The sequence below is a fragment of the Peromyscus californicus genome, unplaced genomic scaffold, assembly GCF_007827085.1.
Source record: "Peromyscus californicus insignis strain IS unplaced genomic scaffold, ASM782708v3 Scaffold_12__1_contigs__length_115047231, whole genome shotgun sequence".
NCBI classification, from domain to species: Eukaryota; Metazoa; Chordata; class Mammalia; order Rodentia; family Cricetidae; genus Peromyscus; species Peromyscus californicus.
Genome location: NW_026294413.1, coordinates 23,234,438 through 23,256,177, shown reverse-complemented (window position 1 = coordinate 23,256,177; position 21,740 = coordinate 23,234,438). Strand labels below are relative to the sequence as shown.

General features: G+C 37.6%; 1 protein-coding gene across 2 annotated transcripts in view; it reads left to right on the top strand.

The window, feature by feature from the left end:
* Window positions 1–18,296, top strand: part of Uchl3 (ubiquitin C-terminal hydrolase L3) — a 50,251-nt gene extending 31,955 nt beyond the window's left edge. Inside the window, exons 6-9 of one of the 2 annotated variants that reach the window (XM_052732568.1) lie at window positions 8,217–8,408; window positions 12,963–13,038; window positions 17,068–17,126; window positions 18,073–18,296. In XM_052732568.1, coding sequence (XP_052588528.1) covers window positions 8,217–8,408; window positions 12,963–13,038; window positions 17,068–17,126; window positions 18,073–18,156 — 411 coding nt within the window. In that variant the 3' untranslated portion in view covers window positions 18,157–18,296. The remainder of the gene's footprint in view (window positions 1–8,216; window positions 8,409–12,962; window positions 13,039–17,067; window positions 17,127–18,072) is intronic. The other variant, XM_052732569.1, reaches the window with a different exon arrangement.
* The last annotated feature ends 3,444 nt before the right edge of the window (window positions 18,297–21,740 follow it).

The following is a 21,740-nucleotide window of genomic DNA, read 5'->3' as shown; positions in this document are numbered from 1 at the left end:
TTTTTTAACTAATTGAAGGTTTCAGCATCATTTCTCAACAGTTCAGATTATTGTTAGCATTTTCACCATGAAATGTTTTAATTAGGATCTGTATATGATACTTTTAGACATAATGCTTCTGTATACTTAATAGACTGTAGCTAGTAAAAACATGACTTTACATGTACTGAACAATAAAAAATTGTATGACTTTCTATTTTCATTTTATTACAGTAATCTGGAATCAAACTATAATATTCTTGAATTATACAATATCCTTGTATATTCTATGTAGAGTGATGTAGGTAAAGTCTCATTACACCATCGAGATACCAATGTAGTCTGCCAGTGGGACATAGAGTTCTGTTAATGTCTTGGCAAACATTGGTATTGTTAGTACTTTTAATTTAATAATTGTTAATGACTTTGGATTCCATTATGAGAGAGAGATTATCATATGAGCTATAAGCAACTATAAATGGGGTGAAAATTTAGAGTTACTGCTTCAGTATTTAAAATTTCAAATACTTACTTATTAGCCAAGCATGATAATACATACTTTTAATCCCACCACTTGGGAGGCAGAGACAGGGTTCCTGAGTTCAAGGCCAGCCTGGTCTACATAGCGAGTTCCAGGACAGTTGAGACTACACAGAGAAACTCTGTCTCAAAAAATAAAATGAAACAGAAAATTTACTTATTAAACCCTTAAGGCTGGCATAGAAGCAATAATACCCTGAATAATAGCTTCACTGTGTAGGAGTCGTTTAAATATACATTGACTATCCCTAATCCAAGTTCAGAATCTGAAATTGGGTGCTAACCAGGTACAATTTCAATTCCAAAAGCTCTGAAATTAGAAACACTTTTGGATAAGGGCCATTTAACTGTTGTTACATTATGGGAAACAAGGCAGTATAATAATATATTATACAAATTTTAATACTGTAGAACATTGGTCACACATACAAACATAGAATTCTTGATGTTTGAAACATACTGAGCTGGCATTATGACTCCCTTCTCCCCCCACTCTTTCCTCTGCCACATATGCTTACACTGAAAAATATGATGTGCAGAAATAGAGCTAAAATCACACATAAATATTATGACAATGTTTGGGCAAAAACTTCTATCTTCATGTTTAGAAATGATGGTAATTTCTGTCTTGAGGGGTTGTTGTGGGACTCTCTAGCCTTAGTATCTTAGGACACCTGGTATGTGGTATTGTTAGCTGTGGCTACTGTTGCCTGATCAGTGTTTAGAGAAATTTGTGTGAGTATGTTCATTAGGACATTGTTTATAGTTGTAGAAAACTAGGGACACTCTAAAAGTGCAATGTCTTCAAGGTGCATCATCTCTGTGTTAGAGCTCTTTAAAGACTAATATGCTGCATTGCAGAATGTTGTGGAGATACTGAGATAGATAGGTAGGCATCTAAAATATGACTGATGAAAAAGGAAACACAGAGATTTATCTACCTTTTGTAAAAACAAAAGAGCTATAAATGTTAGCAAATTGTGACAGGCAAACTCTTGCAGGCTGTCAAGAGACTATAGAGTCCCTGTGAGCAGCCCCAAAGGGAGGGTTCACACCCACTTTCTACAGATCTCACTGAGTGCAAAGGAGTTTGACTGCAGGCCAACAAGGCAGCAAATAGCCTCAGGTGAAGGTGTAGAGGAGGGGAACAATGGCCACTGTGGAAGGCACTTACCTGGGCTCTTCTTTTCTGGAGAACAAAGTTTAAAAACCCTGAACCAAAAAAAACTCCTTCTGGGATCTCTATGAGAGATCCTCTACTACTCAGGGAATCCTTGGAAAAGCCCTGTGCTTGGTGTACAGGAACTAAGGAACTACCAGTGACAGATGTTGAACAAGAACAAAGGAAGACTTTACATCACTACTGTTAGACAAGAAAGCACCCTATGTACTGAGGTGAAGGTGATGCGTAGCATGAAGAAAGACCTCAGGCACAGGCTCTGGGCAAAGGCCTAAAGCTTTTCATGAAGCAAGAACTGAAAAAGAAAGACTTCAGTCACCCAGTACTCAGTCTCAGCACGGTGGGAATGCTGAATTTTCATCCACTGTTGTACTGAGGGTAACTATAGCAAAAACAAAACAAGACAGCTCGACCTCTGGATGGATTAGAAGAGTTATACCTCTGCACTGACATCTTGATGGGGCATGCCCATTCCCAAATGTAGATACTATTTATCTCTGTCTCTGTCATACTGTATAAGGTGTCTGACTTTTAATCAAAAATAGCAAGAAAAAATACATCAGCACTCTGTCAGGAGACAAAGCAATCAACAGAATGAAGCTTAGATACAATGTCGATGTTGGAACTATCAAAGAATGTGTAATAATGGCACTAAAGGTTCAAGTGGACAAGATGGGCAACATGTATCAACAGGGGAGATAGTTAGCAGAGTTGAAAACTCTAAGGAAGAATGAAATGGACACGATAAGCTCAAAAATCAGGACTAGAGGTGAAGAATGCCTTTAATAGCTTTCCAGTAAAGTCAGAAAAACTGAGGGAAAAAAAAACCTCATTGTATTTGGGCTGGGCAAGCCTGAGTTCCGCAGAACCCACAGAAAAGCCAGACATGCATCATGAGTGTCTATAAACCCAGTACTCCTATGGTGAGATGGGAGGCAGACACAGGAGAATCTCCCAAAGCTCATGAGCCCCTAGCCTGGTGTATGGAACAGAAAAATAATAAAAGAGACTGCCTCAAGTAAGGTGAGAGATGTGGACCAGTGACCAAGGTTGTCTTCCATCCTCCATGTGCGCATGCATGTGAATTCACACATGTTTAAAAAATGGTTTAGTGAATTTTACAACAAAGCACTAAAAGTTACTTAAGTAACTTCACCTACAAAAGGAAATAAAAAGTCTATTGGACAAGAAAAGATAGAGGAATATCTAGGCGCTGTGGGCAGTCTCAAATGGTTAGTATACAGAAGTGGAATCCTGGAAAAAGAGAGGCAGAGAGAGGTAAGATGGGGTAATAGGGAAAGGGGGCCTTTGGATATAAAACATCAGAAGAAGCAATGGTTAACTGTTTTTTCAAAGATAACTGGCCACATCTTCAAGAACCTCAGAAACACTGTAGAATAAATATTCCTGTCATCAGACACCCTCCCAGATAATCAAATACTTAGAAAAACAAAAGATAAGTAAAAAATGTTCAAGCTACTCAAAAGACCCAGAAGAAACAGGTATATTAGATACTGATAAGAAAGAATTATGGCAAGATTTCTCATCAGAAATTATGCAAAGTAGAGCACAATAAGATACTATTTTTAAAGTACTGAAAGAATTCGGTGGAAAAAGCTTTTTAAAATGGAGAAATAGAACCTGTATAACAACAATGAAGAAAACTCATTCCCACTTTGTTTCCACTGTAAGAAATATAAAAGAATTTCTCCATGCAGAAACATTGTGATAACAGGAAGAAATTTGGACCCATGCAGAAATTGGGAAGTCCTGGAGATGGGACAAGTAAAGGTAATTTAAAAAATATTTTTAAAGATTTATTTGTATTTTTAACTCTGGGTATGTGTGTGCGCATGTGAGTACCTGCAGAAGCCAGGGCATCAGGTCCCACTAGAGCTAGAATTGCAGGTGGTTGTGAGCTGTCTGATGTGGGTGCTGGGAATCGAACAAGAGCAAGTAGGTATTAACACCTGAGCCATCTTGCCCACCACATTTTTTCTTACTTTTAATTGCACTAAAAAGATAATTGTGTAGCTGGACACAGTGGCACTCACCTGTATCCCAGTACTTAGGAGGCTGAGACAGGAGGATGTCAAGTGGGAAGCCAACTTGGACTTCATAGACCTTATCTCCAAAAACAAAAATGAAGCCTGAATTGTCTAAATAAACAGTAACCACATATTGGAAATTTATACCATATGTAAAAATATTTGATGACAGTATAAAGAATGGGAGAATTTGATAATACTGCTGTGAGGTTCTTGATAATATGTATCAAGTTGTGTGCTATTATTTGAAGAACACAGCAGCTGGGCTGGTGGTGGTGGCACATGCCTTTAATCCTAGCACTCAGGAGGCAGAGGCAGGTGAATCCCTGAGTTAGAGGCCAGCCTGGTCTACAGAGCAAGTTTTAGGACAGCCAGGGCTACACAGAGAAACCCTATCTTGAAACACCAAACAATAACAATAACAGCAAAAAGAACACCAGGACTAAAGAAACTTAACTATAAATCCTAAGACAGTTGCTAAAATAGATTTTTTTAAAAGTATAAACATACCTATAGTAAAGATAAGTAGAATCACAAAAATATTTTTTTAAAGACACAATGGAACAAAGAATGGAGAAAACAAAATTAACAATATAGATTATAATCTAACCATAGGAAAAAAAATGACATGCAATTAATACAATGTAAGATATTTAAATGTAGATATGTAAGTTGGAAGAAAAATTATCAACTTAGTTGTAAAACATGGCTCAACTATGATGTCTACAAGAGGACATTTTAAACAAAATTCACAGAAAGATGACAATTAAAATATAGGAAAGGGGGGCTGGAGAAATGATGGCCCTGTGGTCAAGAGCACTTATTGTTTTTTTAGAATACTCAAGTTTGATTCTTAGTACCCACCTCTAACTCCTGCTCCAGGTATTCAACATCTTCTTCTGGCAGCTCTGGGAAATTGCACACATGCCATGTACACTCACATACAGACACACATAATTTAAAATAACACCATATTTTTTAGAAAATGTTAACATGTCATAAAGACAAAGACTCCTGGAAATGTTCCAGATTAAATGATTTTTAAAGAACCACAATAAATGATGAAGTCTGTGTTAGTCCCTGACCTGTTCCTTTCCTTACCCTCCTTAGAGAAGCTGGTCGCACTCTACTGTAGGGAAGTCACCATATTGATCCCAAATTTAGTGTGAATATCCTATCAGCGTAGCACACTAACTCCCAGAGCTTCTGAACTCAAGTGATCCTCCTGCATCAGCCTCCCTTACTGGAACTACAGGTGTGTGCCACTGTGTGCAGTCTCCTACAGACCTTGGAAGACAATTGTGCATAGACCATGACTGGATGAACCAACAAAATTAACATATAGGTTGGAGATTAGACAATCTAGATGATAATTGCACTACTGTTACTATGAGAGATTTCCTTGATTTATACTTAGTTGACCTTCTATATTCATCATATCTGCATCTGTAGAGTCAACCAACTGTGGGTCAAAAATATTCTTTAAAAATATGTGTCTCAGGTCAGGGCTGAAGAGATGGTTCAGGGGTTAAGAGCGTGTACTACTCCTCCAGAGGACCCAGGTTTGGTTCCCAGAACCCCACTTCAGGTATCTCACAACCAAGTGTAACTCCAGTTCTGGGGGATCTGATGCCGCCTTCTGGCCTCCAGAGGTACCTGCACTCTTGTGCATGAGCTTGTGCACACACAGTCAACACACAATTAAAAAACATACATATATATAAAGTGTGCCTGTTGCCAGGTGATGGTGGCACACGCCTTTAATCCCAGCACTTGGGAGGCAGAGGCAGGTGGATCTCTGAGTTTAAGACCAGCCTGGTCTACAGAGTGAGTTCCAGGACAGCCAAGGCTACCCAGTGAAACCCTGTCTTGAAAAACCAAAAAAAAAAAACAAAAGAAAAGAAAAAAAACCTAAAAATCTACAGACATTTTTGTCCTTATTTTCTAAATGATACAGTACATTAACTTTTCATGGGTTGATACTGTATTGGATGTTGTAAGAAGTAATTGAGGTGACTTTGAGTATATGGGAAGATGCATGCAGATTATATGGAAGTATTATTACAAGATTTTATATAAGAGATTTGAGAATACCCGCATTTCTGGAGCCATTCTCTCATGGATATAAAGAGACATTTGTGCTTCTGGGTGAAAATATTGGATACCATACCAATAAATGGGTTTTGTTTACCTTCAGATAGTCTCAGGAAGAAAAGTTATGAGGGAAGACAGTGTAAGTACAAATGATCAAACATATGGGGCATCAAGGACATATCTGGATATTTCCTGTACCATTTGTGGCTTCTGTAACTTCGTAAATTTGAAGTTACTAAAACAAAAGTTTTAGAAATTGTTTTACAAAACCCAGGAATGAGACCATTAATACCTAAATGTGTGTATGTAGTAAGAAACTTAAAGGAATGAGAGAGTGTGTTGGCATCTAGGCCAGAGTGCTTGTTTGCCTCCTGCCTGCTGTGAAACACTGGCCTCCAACTTAACAGCCCTCTCCTGACACGCAGTCTCCTGCATGTGCAGCAACGAACGTCCTTGTGTGCCTGCACATAGACTGCCAATCCTCCTTGTGCTGTGAATAGTAAAATTACATCTAACCTAGAACTCTCACGGCTTTGCTAGCACCCATGGAAAATAACACAGCTTATTAGATTGAAAGGTAAAAATCAAATCCTGCACCTATTCTTAAACATGTTCTACTTGTTCCTGTGTGTGTGTGTGTGTGTGTGTGTGTGTGTGTGTGTGTGTGTGTGTGTGTGTGTGTGTGTGTGTGTGTGTTTTAATGTGATTTCTTGGTCCAGAATACCTTTTTCCATTTCATGTCTACCAACCTCCCATCATTATTTCACTGTGTGAGAATGATATGATAACTCTTTCCTTCCCTAGATTCTTAGAAAATAGTGTTTCTCCACTACTCTTTAGTCTCTACCCCTATCTCACTCTACTCCATTTTCCCTCTTTCATTCATTCATCTTTTCTCTTCTTCCCTTTGCCTCTCGTTTGAGTGAACTCAGATTGAATGCACCAGTCTGTGAGAGCAAACACTATTATATTCACCTTTATTCCCAAGTGGAGTCAAGTGTAGGATTTCTTTATATGTTTCTGGTGGATGATTAATATTATGAATGCTGGCTAACATGCTGAACTTAAACCTCCAAGGGGGGAAAATGACAGTTTTTCTTTAGGCTAGTGTCTAACTTACATAGATCAAGAGTGCCAACAAGGGTCATAGACTTTTAAAGGTCCGAAGAGATTTGGAGATCATTTCAAGCTAACGTCACTTTCCTGATGTCATAGCTGGTGAAATGTAGTATCACCAAAGAACTGACAACTAGTCTTTTTATTTCTTCTCACTGTAGTTATACTGGTAATGGCTTTGTTAGGCTAGAAATAAATCTCATATACTGTTGCTGTCTGTTGAAAGTGACAGTCATAAGATGACTGGGTTACCACTGATAAGTTAGTTTTACATCCTGTATATGTTGCGGAACCACAGCATTTGGGAAATCATCCCCAGTATCTATCCTTAAGACAATTACACTTGGCTCTCTCTGCCTTATGATATAAGACAGTTATTACCTAGTGTAATAAAAGCTGTCACCAGAACCTTTCTTTTGGCCACACAGGCTCTGTGCTGGTGACTAGGACCATTTAGCTCCAGAACCTCATCTCTTGGGTTTAGCTGCAGTCCTCCAATGTGCTGCCAACATGACCTAGATTCTGTCACTTCACCCATTTGTACTCTGCTTCCTCTGATTTGTCAAATGTGAATATAGTTGTAACGATCCCACCAGTTACTGGGAGATTAATGAACTGATAGATACATAGCACTTCAGAGAGTACTTGATGTAAGTGGTACACATTTTGTATAATGTTACTATTTACTCAAAAGATGAACAAGAGGCTGTAATGCTTTCCTTGTAACTTGTCAGCCAATAACAAGGATTATTAGTTGATTCAGGTCATCACCTTCAGAGGGGTTAGTTTTGCTCTTATTTGTAAATTTAAGGGTATACTCCCTTTCAGAGTTTATACTATCTAAATAATTGTTTTTACCAATGCCTTTTATGATTCGGTTTTCTTTCCACTTTTGTTCTTTATGTGACTTGTCTGTGTTACGTGGATTTTGTGTGTTACGTTTTTAAAGCCAGATATATATATAGTGATACTATTTTAGTGGCTTTTAAATCTTTAGTTTCATGAGTCTGTGCAATGGAAATGAGGATATGTAAATTTTCAGATGTGCACTTAAAAAGTTATGTAACATAACCTTGTGCTTGATTATAAATTCCCACCTTACCCATTTTAAGCAACATTCATATGTGATCTTTTACTAGAATACAATTATTAAAAGTACTTGACCATATGAATGCAAGTATGACCATACGTTGCTTTAAGGATAAATGATCACCCAGTAACGTGGTCTAAGTAAAATATTCTCTCTTTTAATTATGTAGTCCTCCTCGCCATCCTCATCACAGCCTCATTCTAGCCACTGCAGAACGAAGGCCTCATCATTGTGTCACCATGCATCCCTGCCCTGGGTCAAACGTAACCATGTAGGCCCTGCAAAGGCTACCAGTCCATCTCTCCGTCTTCGTCGCTGGCGACCCTTCTTACGCCTGCCATCTTTGGGTCTCCATTCTGTTGTAAGTGTAGTCAACCTTCCATCTCTTCTCCCAGTGACAAGGGCAGTCTTTTTGTTTGTGTGTTTGTTTTCCTTAACGTCTCCAGTCTTTAAAGTGCTTTTCTCTTGGTTCACTCAACCATTAGCTTTTTCTACCCCAAAAAGATTGCAAGCATACCTCCATGCTCTGCAGTCTAGCTTGACTTTTGCCCATGCCTTGGTGAACATCCATCTTTCCACTCCATATCCTGTGAATGTAAGGAAATGTGCCTGTTGATGAATACTGATTGGCATTTGTGATAACACTAAGTTCCTATGAATTGTTAAAATGAGTGTGTGTTTCCTTACCTTTCAGCTTTCTGATTTCACTTAGATAACTTAGGTCAACAAATGCTATGTATCCTGAGTTCTTTGCCATCTATTCCTTTATTATTATTTTTTTCATATTTCTGAGCATGACTAGTCTCTTGCCATGCTCTGGGTCACTTTACTTACTCTGTCCTCAATCTAAATCCTTCATGATGTAGTGTGTTGCATCTAAGCTATTTTATTCCTTGATGTGGCTCAGGGACTTGGTTTAATCTTGATCCAATCTTTCCTGCCAATTCAGTTTCTAATGATCTTTTCCAAGTAGGAGGTGGAGAGTTGCTCCTTGTGTATTGATATAGGTGTCCTACAAATTTTATTTCTCTTGTAAGCTAAAAGTATCAGCCAACTATTATAATATGCATATACATATGGCCTGAAATATCCAAGTTGATAGAATTCCAATAGTTCTCATACATTAAAATAAACTGCAGAATTAAGCAACCATGCTCTTGTCTTTGTGATGTTCTAAGCTACTGAAGGCAATGACTGTGGTTTGACAGAGCCCATCTAGAAATGCAGTAACTGAAAACTTTGTTGTGTGCCATACATCCATAGAAACCTGTTATTTCTATAAATCATTACAGAGTTTGAAGCAAGAAGCCTAAATATGCATACATTTTAACACTTAAAAGCAGTTAAATGTCACATATCCTCTCTTCCCCCTCATTTACCCTTTTAAAGCTGCCTTCAAACTATCAAGTCAACAGTTGCCTTTAAGCGTTTGCTTCCACCGAGTATCAGTATGGTTATCACACAGTTTCCATTTGTGCTGAATATCAACAGACTGCTTATTAGTCTCTCTCTCCTTTCTCTCCTTCTCTCTCTCCTCTCACCAGATTACAGCATTTATTTGTCATTTTTATTCATCCATCCATTTGATATTTGTGCTTCTCTGCTGTGCTATGTACTGTTTGACACAGTGAGAAATAAAAGTGAAATAGAAGAACAGAGTGCAATCTAATACATTCTGATCAGGGGACAATTCATTTAATTCTAAGCAAGAATAATTTCTTCTGTATTTTAAAATTCTAAACATAAATGAGCATGATATTTGGCATTTCCAGTTTTATGTTTTTGTGTATTGTTGTTTGTTGCTGCATATTAGTTCCATTGCCTTATCACTTTGTAAACATTTCCGTAGCATAGTGCTTAAGAACATGGCCTGGAGCTGCACTGCATGAGTTGTAGTCCAGGGGCCATCACTTGTTAGTCATCACATGTGTTACTTGACACCTTCCTACTCTGTATTCTTAAGTGTAAGATGCAAATGAGCATATAAAGCTACCTGACTGGGCTTATGTGATCAATTGACCAATACAAATACAGCATTCCATCCGTGCCTGGTATAGATTAAGTGCCTTATAATTATACCTTAAACCTTTTTCTAATGTGAAATTTATATTTAGTAATTAGTGAATGCATTGATAATTTATTTATAACTTTTTAGTTCTTTGGGATTATTGAGAAGCCTTCTAAATTGAGGATTCAAAAGATAGAAAACTGTAGGCAGAACTTACCGGTCTCCAGCTTTTGTTTTTCATATGTGTGATAGTGTTTGCTGACTCTTTTTGGACAGGAAGACATGCTGGAACTGGTTGCTTGCTTACTCTTGAATTTCCTGGAATACTTGTTGGGCAGTTGAATGATTGCAGATGATAGACTCTCAGACTAATGGAGTTAGTTGGTCAAAGGATAAAGCTGACCAGAAATAATGAGATTTTGAGAAAAGTTGAAACATTTACCTTTTATGACAAGTCAGAAGGCTTTTCATACTGCTTTGTGTTTTAAGACAGGATCTCGCTGTGCAGCTCAGGCTAGCCTCAAAGTCTTTATCATCCAGCCTTAGCTTGTCAAGTGCTGCGATTACAGGCATGTGCCAGCACACCTGGCTTGAGATTTGTATTTTAATGTTCACTTTTACTTAAAAGGGACATTGGTGCAAAATTTTGATACATTAGATTTGATACTTGCTTTTGTTTGTGATGATGTATTAATATTATAACAATATATAAAGTTTATGTAGTGCTTAACAGTTGACAAATATTTTCACAATCTCGTTTAAACTTCAAGGGGGTGGGGCTGGAGAAATAGCTCACTGGTTAAAAACATAGGTTGCTCTTTCAAGGACCAGGGTTCAATTCCCAGTACCCACATGGTGGTTTACAACCTTTTGTAAATCCAACTGGGGGATCAGACACTCCCTTCTGGCCTCTGCAGGCACTGTATGCACGTGATACACAGACATGCATGCAGGAAAAACATGCAGACATGTGAAAGAAAAATAAAGTTAAAAAATGAAAATAAATAAATAAAACTCTTGATGCAGTCGACTACAGCTATAAGCTTAATACTCATTTAAACCTCAAAACAGATAGGAAACCCAAAGCTCCCAGGGATTGGGTTCCACATTCAAGTCCCCAACTCCAGTTGAAGTTTTTTTAACCTCTAGTGACTTTGTACTTTACTGGCAAATATGAAAAATGGAAGCTATATGATGTTTAGTTCTTAAGGGAAATTGTTCAAGTAAATCATTTATGAAAACAATAACTCAGAGGCTTCAGATTCTTGATATTCTTTAAAAATTGTCTTACTGTCAGTATAATAAGATTCTCAGTTAAGGAATTCCTTGCAGCATTTCTGTTTTGAAATGAATTTATAATGATTTGCCTTGGCTCAGCCTTGATAAGACCAAATTCTCTTCTAGTCACTGATAAAATGATACAAGATTGAATAATCACAAGTATTTTTTTGACAGGGAAGTAAAGAAATCCATTATCATTGCCTTTAAATATGTGAAGCACTATTAGATTCAAGAAGGACTAGGCTTTTGTTCAGCATAATGGAAAACACGAGGCATATTTTAGCCTCAATAAGAGACATGACTCTTCAAAACTGTCAAATTAGTGGAATAGATTGTCTCAAAGCTTCCTGGCAGTTCCCTGTCATTAGAGGGGCCTGTAGTAAAGAGGGGTACAGTAACGGAGTGATGATAAAACTATGTAACTTTGATTCGTACCAGCTGTGGAATTCTTTAGTTCTAGGCTAAAATGAATGAGAGTTAGTTTGCACATCAGTTTGTGAAGACTTTCTTTCACTCATAACTCAAGAGAAATAATTTCAGAAGAATAAGATTAAATAAGTCATTATGTCAGTAAACTTTTAGAGACATTCTGTATGTCTTACAAAATAAAGTAGTAATGAATAAAAAGTAATGGTTATTCTGTAACTTTAATTTCTGCATCAAAAAATTCACATTTAACTATTGAAAAATATGTAATTATTTGAAGGAGAAACCATTTGAGTTCTAAGATAACTGTGTTACTTAAAATATATTAGGTAATAAAAAGTATAATTTGATTTCAGCTACTTGGAAATTTTTGCTTCATACAGTTGAAGTTCCGTATGTATTTAGCTGTGATTGCACTTCATTTCAGTTTATTTAGAATTGGTAAATAGCTAACACATTTAATATATATCCTAAAATGCCAATTTGTGTATTAACTTTACCTAAGTGATTCAAATGTCTAAGAAATGTGAATATTGCTTATGTAAATTGAGTTTGATAAGCTTAGGAAAATGGAGTTTAAATAGCAAGTTGTTCATTAAAAGTGAAAGAAAAGAAAGAAATACAGGTTACAGCTTATTGTATGTTATTTTTTCTTTTCTCCAGTTATAATCATTAGGACTATTTCCTTATATCTATTCATTTATAAGCTGTTTGAATCTAGAATGATTGTCTATACTGCATTGTTCAAAACATGAGATTTTTAAGTTCAAGCAATAGCTCACTCTCTGGTGTCCTAAAATTTAACTTCAAAAGAGTTCCTAATGTCAAGAATTAAAATGTCTTAACATTCATATTTTGAAGTTTTAAATCAGTTCAGTCATTCATTTCACTAACGGTATACATTGTGCATGTGCTGTGCACACATACAGCATCTTATGCTGGACAGTGAGGTTTCCAAGTTAAACAAAATGCTCAGTTTCCAGATTAGGTGAGACTGAAAGATGTGTTTTCCTTGTTGATGGTGAACATGGTGTCACAAACATATACATGGTCACTGTGCATCATATCAGTAATTGGCTTTGGACTATATTGGATAAATGTTGTCTTCTGTCAGTTGATATTATTTATGTACACTTATTTGTACTTGATTGATTTGTTTAACTACTAATGTACATAATATATTTTTCCCTCCTATTCTAGGCACCAAGTATAGATGAAAAAGTAGATCTTCATTTTATTGCGTTAGTTCATGTAGATGGGCATCTCTATGAATTAGGTAAGAACTATTTTAATTTATCCTGGGGAGAGAAATAACCAGGCTTTACTTGTTGTAGATGGGACTGTTCCCACTTTGTTTACTGAAATTGATAAAGAAACAGTAAATGTACTGTATAATCAGAGATTATAAAAGTGATGTTGTCATTGAGAGTGAGAGAATTGATAGAGAAGACAGTGAGTAACATCTAAGATGTTTGGAAGACAACAGTGAGCAAGAAAGAGTTGTAGTAAAAACCCATGGGGATGGGGAGTGCTGGAGAGAAGGTTCAGCAGTCAAGAGCGCTGGCTGCCTGCTAGAGCTCCCAGGTCCAATTCCCATCACCACATGGTGGCTCAAAAGGGTCTGTAACTTCAATTCCAAGGGATCAGACACGACACCCTCTTCTGGCTTCTGCAGGCACCAGGCATGTGTATGGTGCACAGACATATATGTAGGCAAAAGACTCACATATAAAACAAAATAATAATCAAAACAAAACCCCTCGCTGAGCAGTGGTGGCACACGCCTTTAATCCCAGCACTCAGGAGGCAAGAGGCAGGCGGATCGCTGTGAGTTCCAGTCTGGGCTACAGAGTGAGTTCCAGGACAGGCTCCAAAGCTACACAGAGAAACCTTGTCTCAAAAAACCAAAATTAAAAAACAAAAACAAAACCCCTCAATTTGGTTGGTCGGATTATTCTCTGAGCCTAAAGGCTAATAGGGAAGGTAGAAGGAAAGATATACATCAAAGGTAAGCTTAGGCTGGAGGTGGATCAGAGGTTAAGAGGACATACTGTTCTGGCATAAAACCTAAGTTCAGGTCCCCGGCACCTGTATCAGGCAACTCACAACCTCCTATGACTCCAGCTCCTACTATGTACCCTCCAACAGCCTCTATATGCACGTGTTCATACACAGGTGTGCACGTACACACACACACACATACATACATATTAACATTTTAAAAATATATAGAACTATATGTGTTAGAGACTGTTGAGATTAGAGTTTTTCAAGTGAGTTTAAAGAAATTGAGAAATGTAAAGAAAGCCATAGTCTTAGAAGCATTGTAGAGAATTGAGGTGGGTGCAAAACAAATAAATATGCACAGTTGCTGATTCCTTCAGCAGAAATTGTCATTACCCCAATATGAGTGACATTAATGGTCCTGATAAGTTCAAAAAGAATGTTGGGCAAGCTGAATAATTCATACTGAATTTGTGAATAAGAATGCAAGTTTTAAGAAAACAGTTATTTAAAATCACTATTGGTTCTTGGGATTGTACCTAGGACCTCATATATGCGAGGCAAGCAGTCTGCCACTGCGCTCTCCATCCTGTGTAATTTTGTTTTTAAGACCATCTGATTGTAGGGTGATGCAGGTGATTCCTACAGGACAGTTGCTTGGCAATGTTACTTACTTACTCTTCACTAAGTTGTGAGGTTAACTGATGCAAAGGACCAAGTTCTTTCTGGTTTTTAATGATCGTTTCTTTTCCTTGAGGCCTCAGTAAGTTCCTAGCATATTTAATAACGAATCACTCCTTCTGGATAAATTAGCAGATTGGAGTTCAGTGGTGAATTCCAAGTAAACAGAATAAGCAGACTTAAAATTTTAACTGATGTATTACTGCCTTTTAAAAGTAAGCTTGAAAAATTGTATTTTGGAATAATTTTGGATATTTATAGAAATTAGAAGAATAGTATATAGAGCTCCCATTTACCTTTCTCCTAGGTTTGTCAGATCCTGTTAGTATTTCTGAAACATTGGAAAATATGTTATAGACATGATGCTGTAGTATCCTTTAATAGCTCTTTATGTATTTCCTTAAAGAGGTGAATACTTTTCTGTATTACTGCCATATGAAGTCAACATTGTTGCATTAGTGCCTAAGGATCTGGTTATGTGTTTATCACAATAATGCCATTTAGAGGTTCTGAAGTCAACCCAGGACTATGGCCCTGTTTTGGGTCTTTGTCTCCCTGAATCCCAAAAGTTCTTCAACCTTTTATTGTCTTTCATGTCACTGACATTTATTTAAGATGATAGGACAGGTACTTTTAGGTTTTCCTTCAGTCTGGGTTGTCTGCTCTTCCCTCATGATTTATGCATTTGGGGCACGAGTATAACAAGAGTGATGCTACATTCTTCCTAGTGCATTGGGTCAGAAGGCCATTTGCCCGTTTCTGTCATTTTTGATGATGTTAACTTTTGTCACTTGGTTTAGTTAATATCTGTCTGGTTTTTCTACTACAATACTAATTAGTAATTATTCTATGTTTTGTTATCTCTCCCTTCTTTTTAGATAGGGTGTAACTATATAGCCCTGGCTATCTTTAAAATCACAGAGATGTACCTGCTTCTACTTCCCAAGTTTTGAGGTTAAAGGTGTCACTGTGCCTAGCCAGTGGTTACCATTCTTAACAGATATATAAAAATAGTCCAAGCCTGGTGGTGCATGCCTGAGATCCTAGTACTAGGGAGGCTGAGGCAGGACGATCATAAGTTCAAGTCTTACTTGGGTTACAGAGTGAACTCGAGGCCAGTATGGTCAATGTAGTGAGTTTCTACCTCGAATTAAATGAGGATCAAGGATAGAGCTCAGTGAGTGTTTTCTAACATGTTTGGTGCACTTGGGTCAGTCCCCTACCTCACAACATCAGTAGCAAAATCCAACTGAAGTTTGGCTGTCCAGCCCCTGGGTTATCGTTGCTCTAAACTGATGTTAGAATGAAATAGTATATAGTTTTGTTGTGCTCATTTTCTTTGACATCTCAAGACCAATTATTTAATATTTACTCTTATTAGGTTGATTGAAATTCTACATTACTTTAAACTTTTACCTATGAATGAAAATTATTCAGGAAGGTTTATTGCTTCACTAGAGTCTAATAAGATATCAGAATATAAATGATACAACCCAGGGAAATATACACATCATTTATTACTGTTACGGAGGTGAAACCTGCATTGTTTTGCTTTTACATAAAAATTAAAAAGTGAACAATACAGTTGTGTGGGGTAGACTATAGTGCATATAATCTGTTCTTCCAGCAGTAGGACAGAGGGCCTATTGAGGAATGAGCAGCTGTCATAAGACTATTTCATTATTGTGTTTATTTTTTGTTTGTTTTTGAAGCAAGATCTCTCCATGCTGAAAGTTACAGATTTGGATATAGATCAGTTCACTTAATTAGCATTGGCTTTTGTCATTGTGGACTTTTTTTATAATGTTGAAAAGTACTAGCTTATTGAAGATGATTGTGAATTTGCATAAATAGTCCTAGGTTGATGGAATTGTTGTTTTATGTTATTTTCATTGATAGTACTCAATTAAGCCACAGTTGTATGTCTTTTTCATTGATAAAATTATGCCATTCTTACATAAAATCTTCTGATTTAGCTTTTTAAAGGTAAAAAAGTGTTTGTATTTTTAGGAGTAAAAATGATTGCTGGGCAGTGGAGGCACATGCCTTTAATCCCAGCACTCAGGAGGCAGAGGCAGGCATATCACTGAGTTTAAGGATGGCCAAGGCTATAAAGAAAAACCCTGTCTTGAAAAATAAAAAAAAAAAAATAATTTTTTTTTTATTATTATGGGCCAATTGGGCACTCTCTTTTGTAGGGACCAATACATAAAGCCAGTTATTTGAAGATAGACATGCCTAGTTAAAATGTGCACTGTAAATACGGGGACCATCCAGCAGTAATCCAGAGAAGCCTACCCCTTCCCCCAGTGCATTAAGGAAAGAAAGTGCAGCAGTGTAAAGTGCTTATTTGAAATGAAGAAACCAGAAACAGAAGCTTCTGCTTGGGGTTGGTGTTAATCCAAACTCATACTTTTAAGTGTAAATAGTATAAGTATACTAATTGTGATATTTGGGGGAAGCTAAAGCCATAGGTTACATATTTGAAAGTCCTTGTTTTAAGATGTATTGCTTAAACTACTTAACTCTCCTTGATTCACTGTAAGAGAGGAAATGGAAGGTAAGATACATTCTCTGGTAACAACAAGGAACAATTTACCTATTTGTCTATTTTCCACAGATGGACGGAAACCGTTTCCAATTAACCATGGGAAAACTAGTGATGAGACGTTGTTAGAGGTAACAGTAAAAGAACTGGCCCGTTTTAACCTTCCTGGCCTTCTTATTCTCTTTAAACTTCGTGAAAGATGACTGGGTATTTTTTCTTTTGTGGATGCTTCTGGGTCCTTGATCTTTTTAGAAAATCCCCAACCAAAATTTTGAATTAGTCTTAAAACTATGCAAGCAAGAGGCTTATAGAATTCTGTGTGAACAAGCTTAAGTTTGAAAAAGATAAAAATGAGTTGCTCATTTTTAGGTCATATTCCATTCAGTCCAAGATACCATTAGTTGATCCTAATTTTAGAGATCTTTTAATGGGAACAAGTTGTGTGGTTTATTATCAAGGAATTATGTAATTTTCAGGTTAAAAGTTGTTTTTTAAATTTTGTTAGTTCTCAGACAAAGTCTTGTTATGTAAACAGCACTGGCTGGCCTGGAAACTGGCTGTGTGGACCAGACTGGCCTCGAATTTGAAGAATTCTGCCTACTGAGGGTTGAAATTAAAGGCTGTATTGCCACGCCTCATGGGTTAAAAGGTTTTGAAAACCCCTTAAGGAAGAGTATTCATCAACTGGGTTTCATAGCAGAGATTAATAACCACAGCTACTTGGAAAAATTAGAAAAGAGAATGGGAGTTGACCTGCCTGACTACAGAGTGAGTTTAAGATCAGCCTGAACAACTTGGTGAGACTCTGAAGATGGAGCAGGCACAGGCTTGAATAAGACTCTTGTGTGAGTGCTTGCCAAGACTCTAGATTTGATCCTCAATCCTGGAAGCAGGCAGGCGAAGGTGGTGGCAGTGTTTGCTGGACTTTATGCTGAGCAAATTAGTTTGCCACCTGTTTGTTCTTTGACATTTTTCGTTTTCATTTCATGTTGGAAAAGAAGCCTTCAGTATCAAATCAGTATGAATTAGAAGAACACAGACTTTATAAACTGAAAACTTATATTTTCCCTCCCATAGGATGCCATAGAAGTGTGCAAGAAGTTCATGGAGCGTGACCCCGATGAGTTAAGATTTAATGCAATTGCTCTCTCGGCAGCATAGCTTCTCGACAGAAACACCAACTGCTGTATTATCTGCAAAAAAAGTTACATTTCTGCTGCCATAACTAACTCAAGATTTTTGATATTTTCATTAACTTGACTGATTAAACTTTATGTGAATAAACTTTGACATTACCTGTGTTTCTTGTTGTTTTTGCTGCAACTTAAAGGTCAATTCTTTGTTTCCTTTTCCCCTGTAAAGATTTATCTTGTTGCAGTACTGGCAATAGCTTTCTTACTCCTTTGATATTTCAAGAAGATCGTGTATTAGGGCAGCAGGCACACTTCCCACCCCTAGTGTGAATGTACATTATGTTTTATATGTGTCCTTATTTGTGTAGAAAATCCATTGTTGAGCATTTACTTGTAACAAGATGGTAACAGTTTTAGGCACAGGACTTAGCAGCTGTGCACGCTGTTGACTGATGCCTTGTCACGAAGATCACGTTCTTGTGGTCAGAGGTAGGTAGCAAGCACATAAAGGACAGGCCAAGCAGTGATAGAAGCCCCACAGTTAGAGTAGGGTTTGTGCTGAAGAGCAACTGAATACTCTTTAGGTCCTCAGTTGACCAAAGCTGAGACCTGAGTGACAGAAAATTATAAAGTGTGGGTGGGCAGGAACAGGAAGTAATCATCGCAACATCTTAAAATTGTGGTAGGACCTGCTAGAAGGGTCCGATGACCTGCACATAGGAAGTGAAGAAAGTAGCAAACAATGGTGTCAGAGAAGGAAGGACTCGGTGCTGCAGGAAAGGGTGTTTGGATTTATTGCCATTGTGATGTCAAGTCATGGGGTTTGAGTGGAAGAGGGTGAGCTGATTTGATTTGTAACTTTGGAAGATCATTCTGATAACTATAGATGAATATTTGGGACAGAGCGGCTTCAGAATAGAGACAGAAGGACTTGTAAGAAGCCCACAGTGGTAGTTCAGTGAGAGGTGTACGAGTGTATTTGGGATGTGCTTGAGGAAGGAATGGCTCCAGGAAGGTTTCAAAGACAAGTATACGGCTCTGAGAAGGTGGAAGAGTGTTTACAGAGTTGGATTAAGGCCTAGGGTTACTGAGATGAAATAGTTTAGATGTTTGCAGGGGAGGGGCTACTTGGATGTGTGCATTTACCAAAGCTCATTGAATTCCACACTTCAAATCTATATTTCACAGTATGTACATTTCATCTCAGATACGAGACAACAAAAACAGACTTGGATTGGACTGAGTATAATAGGAGAAGGGCCAGCCTGTCCTGAAGTTCTGGATCAGTGACCAAGTTTGTAGAGAATTCACTGAATTAATATGGATTCCTGAGGCAGTTATGTGGCAGAAGTGTCTTTTAGCAAATGTAGTGTGGTGGTGGCTTGCAGAATGAATTGGATCTTTGTAATTTAATGTCTTAGTTGCATCAGTACCTGGGAACTTATAAATGATGAGTTTCAGAATCTGCCCCACAACCTGCATTTTAAACTAGGTCCCCAAGTGACTCATGAATATTTGGGGAATTTCTAGATTAGGAAACAATACAGTATAATTGGGAAGGCCACTTTGGAGGATTTAAGTTTCCCAGGTTTCCATCATTGTAAAGAGGGTCTAGATAAGTGCATGACAATTGGGATGGACTAATCTGAAATCCATTTTATACTGTGGCTGCGTACGTGCATGATGCCTTTGCTATACCAGTAAGGAGCCGAGTGCTCTGTTCTTGTAACATCATGTGTGTGTTCACACACATGTCATGCCTCACTGCTTTTCCTCCACTATACACAACTGAGTTCTAAAGTAATGGCACAGTATCCAGAATTACTCTTCCTCCAAATTTACTATGAAGAACACTATGGAAAAAACTAATTGGTTGTCATGTTTCTTTCTTTTTTAATGTGTAAGGGCCAAAATAGAGGGTATTTGCTTACTGTGTTTCACTGGAACCTTTAGTTTTCAGGGGAAGCTCATCTGTCTGAGGATCTATTTGCTCTGTTTGATCTATTTGTCTCTGTTTGATTATGTGACATTTGGCGTAAGTGACTTCATTTTTGGCATGGTCTTTTGGGGCTTAGGGCAGGAGGAGCTCAGTCTAAAAGGCCTCCTATAATGTTCAACAATCCCTTATGAGCCAACTTGAAATTTTTCTCTTGCTTCCTTTTTCTAAGTACTGGCCACATCAGTCACGTTCTTAAGACTTGGCACCTGTAGGACAGATGAATAGTTTTCTGTAGAAATATGTAGAGATGAAGGCCAAGAAACGTGTGGCCCTTTTCTGTATAATGTGAATCACCATGATAAATCTAGAGGGCATGTTCCTGACATAGGGAATAAATGTATTTGCATTAAGGGCTTTCAGAGTTGACTAATAATCTTATCAGGAGTAATTGTTTGCTTTGAACTCCTAACACTGCTAGGTCTTCCTGGTGATCTGGAGATTTCTTGAAGAGTATATATAGATGATATGAACCTACTGTGTTACTTTTGGTTGTAGATGTCGTGGAGTTTGGTGTCAGGTGGTGTTGGAATGGAGGCCAGGACTAGTCAACAGAGAAGGATGCTTGTATGCCCTCACCTTCATACATGTTCACACTTGGAAAAGGACAGTAACTTAGGTCTAGATTCTCTGTATTTAAATCCTTGACCGATGCTAAGGAAAAGCACTTGAAAAGTGTTTAATCATGGTAAGATGTTTTGAGAGCTAGTGTGGTAGTTTGATTGTAATTGGCCCCCATAGGCTCATAGGGAGTGGCATTTTTAAAAGGTGTGGTTTTGTTGGAATAGGTATGGCCTTGGAGGAAGTGTTTCACTGTGGGGGTGGTCTTTGAGGTCTCATAATAGGCTCAAGTCAGGCCCAGTGTCTCAGTTCACTTCCTGTTGCCTTTGGATCAAGATATAGAATTCTCAGCTCCTTCTCCAGCACCATGTCGCACCATGATAATAATAATGGACTAAACCTCTGAAACTGTAAGCCACTCCATTAAATGTTATCTTTTATAAGAGTTGTTGTTGTCACGGTATCTCTTCACAGTAGTAGAAACCTTAAGACAATTAGTTTAGAGGGCTTTTTCTACACATAAAGTTTGATGTTTTTATCTTTTAAGATTTTCTGGTAAGATTGTGTTCCTGATACTTCCATAAAATTATTACCAGAACCCAAGTATGGAATATGCTGTGTTCAAATAGCAGAAAACGGATCACCATTTCCTTTATTTTGATACAAAAATTTGACCTTAAAATAAATACTGTGATACCAAAAATTGAATACTGTTAAGGCATGGGGACGGGGGGCTGTGCCAGTGGGTCATAACTATTTTGACTTCATTTCTTATATATTCTTACTTGCTTTTTCTTTTAAATAAAAGTTACTTTAAATCTGTGTCTTTTGGTAATTCTAAACCTGTTATTTATAGCTGTGTGTTAGATGAAGGTCCTCAGTGTGACATTTCCACAGTCCACAACTACATACTCTAAAGGAGCCCACCAAGAGAGTGAAGGCAGGCCATTGTCCATTGCTCTGGATACTGTAGTTGGGAACCCCTCACTGCATACAACCTATATTGGAAACTTATAAAATGAATTAAAATTACCTAGAAAATTATAATAAAGATT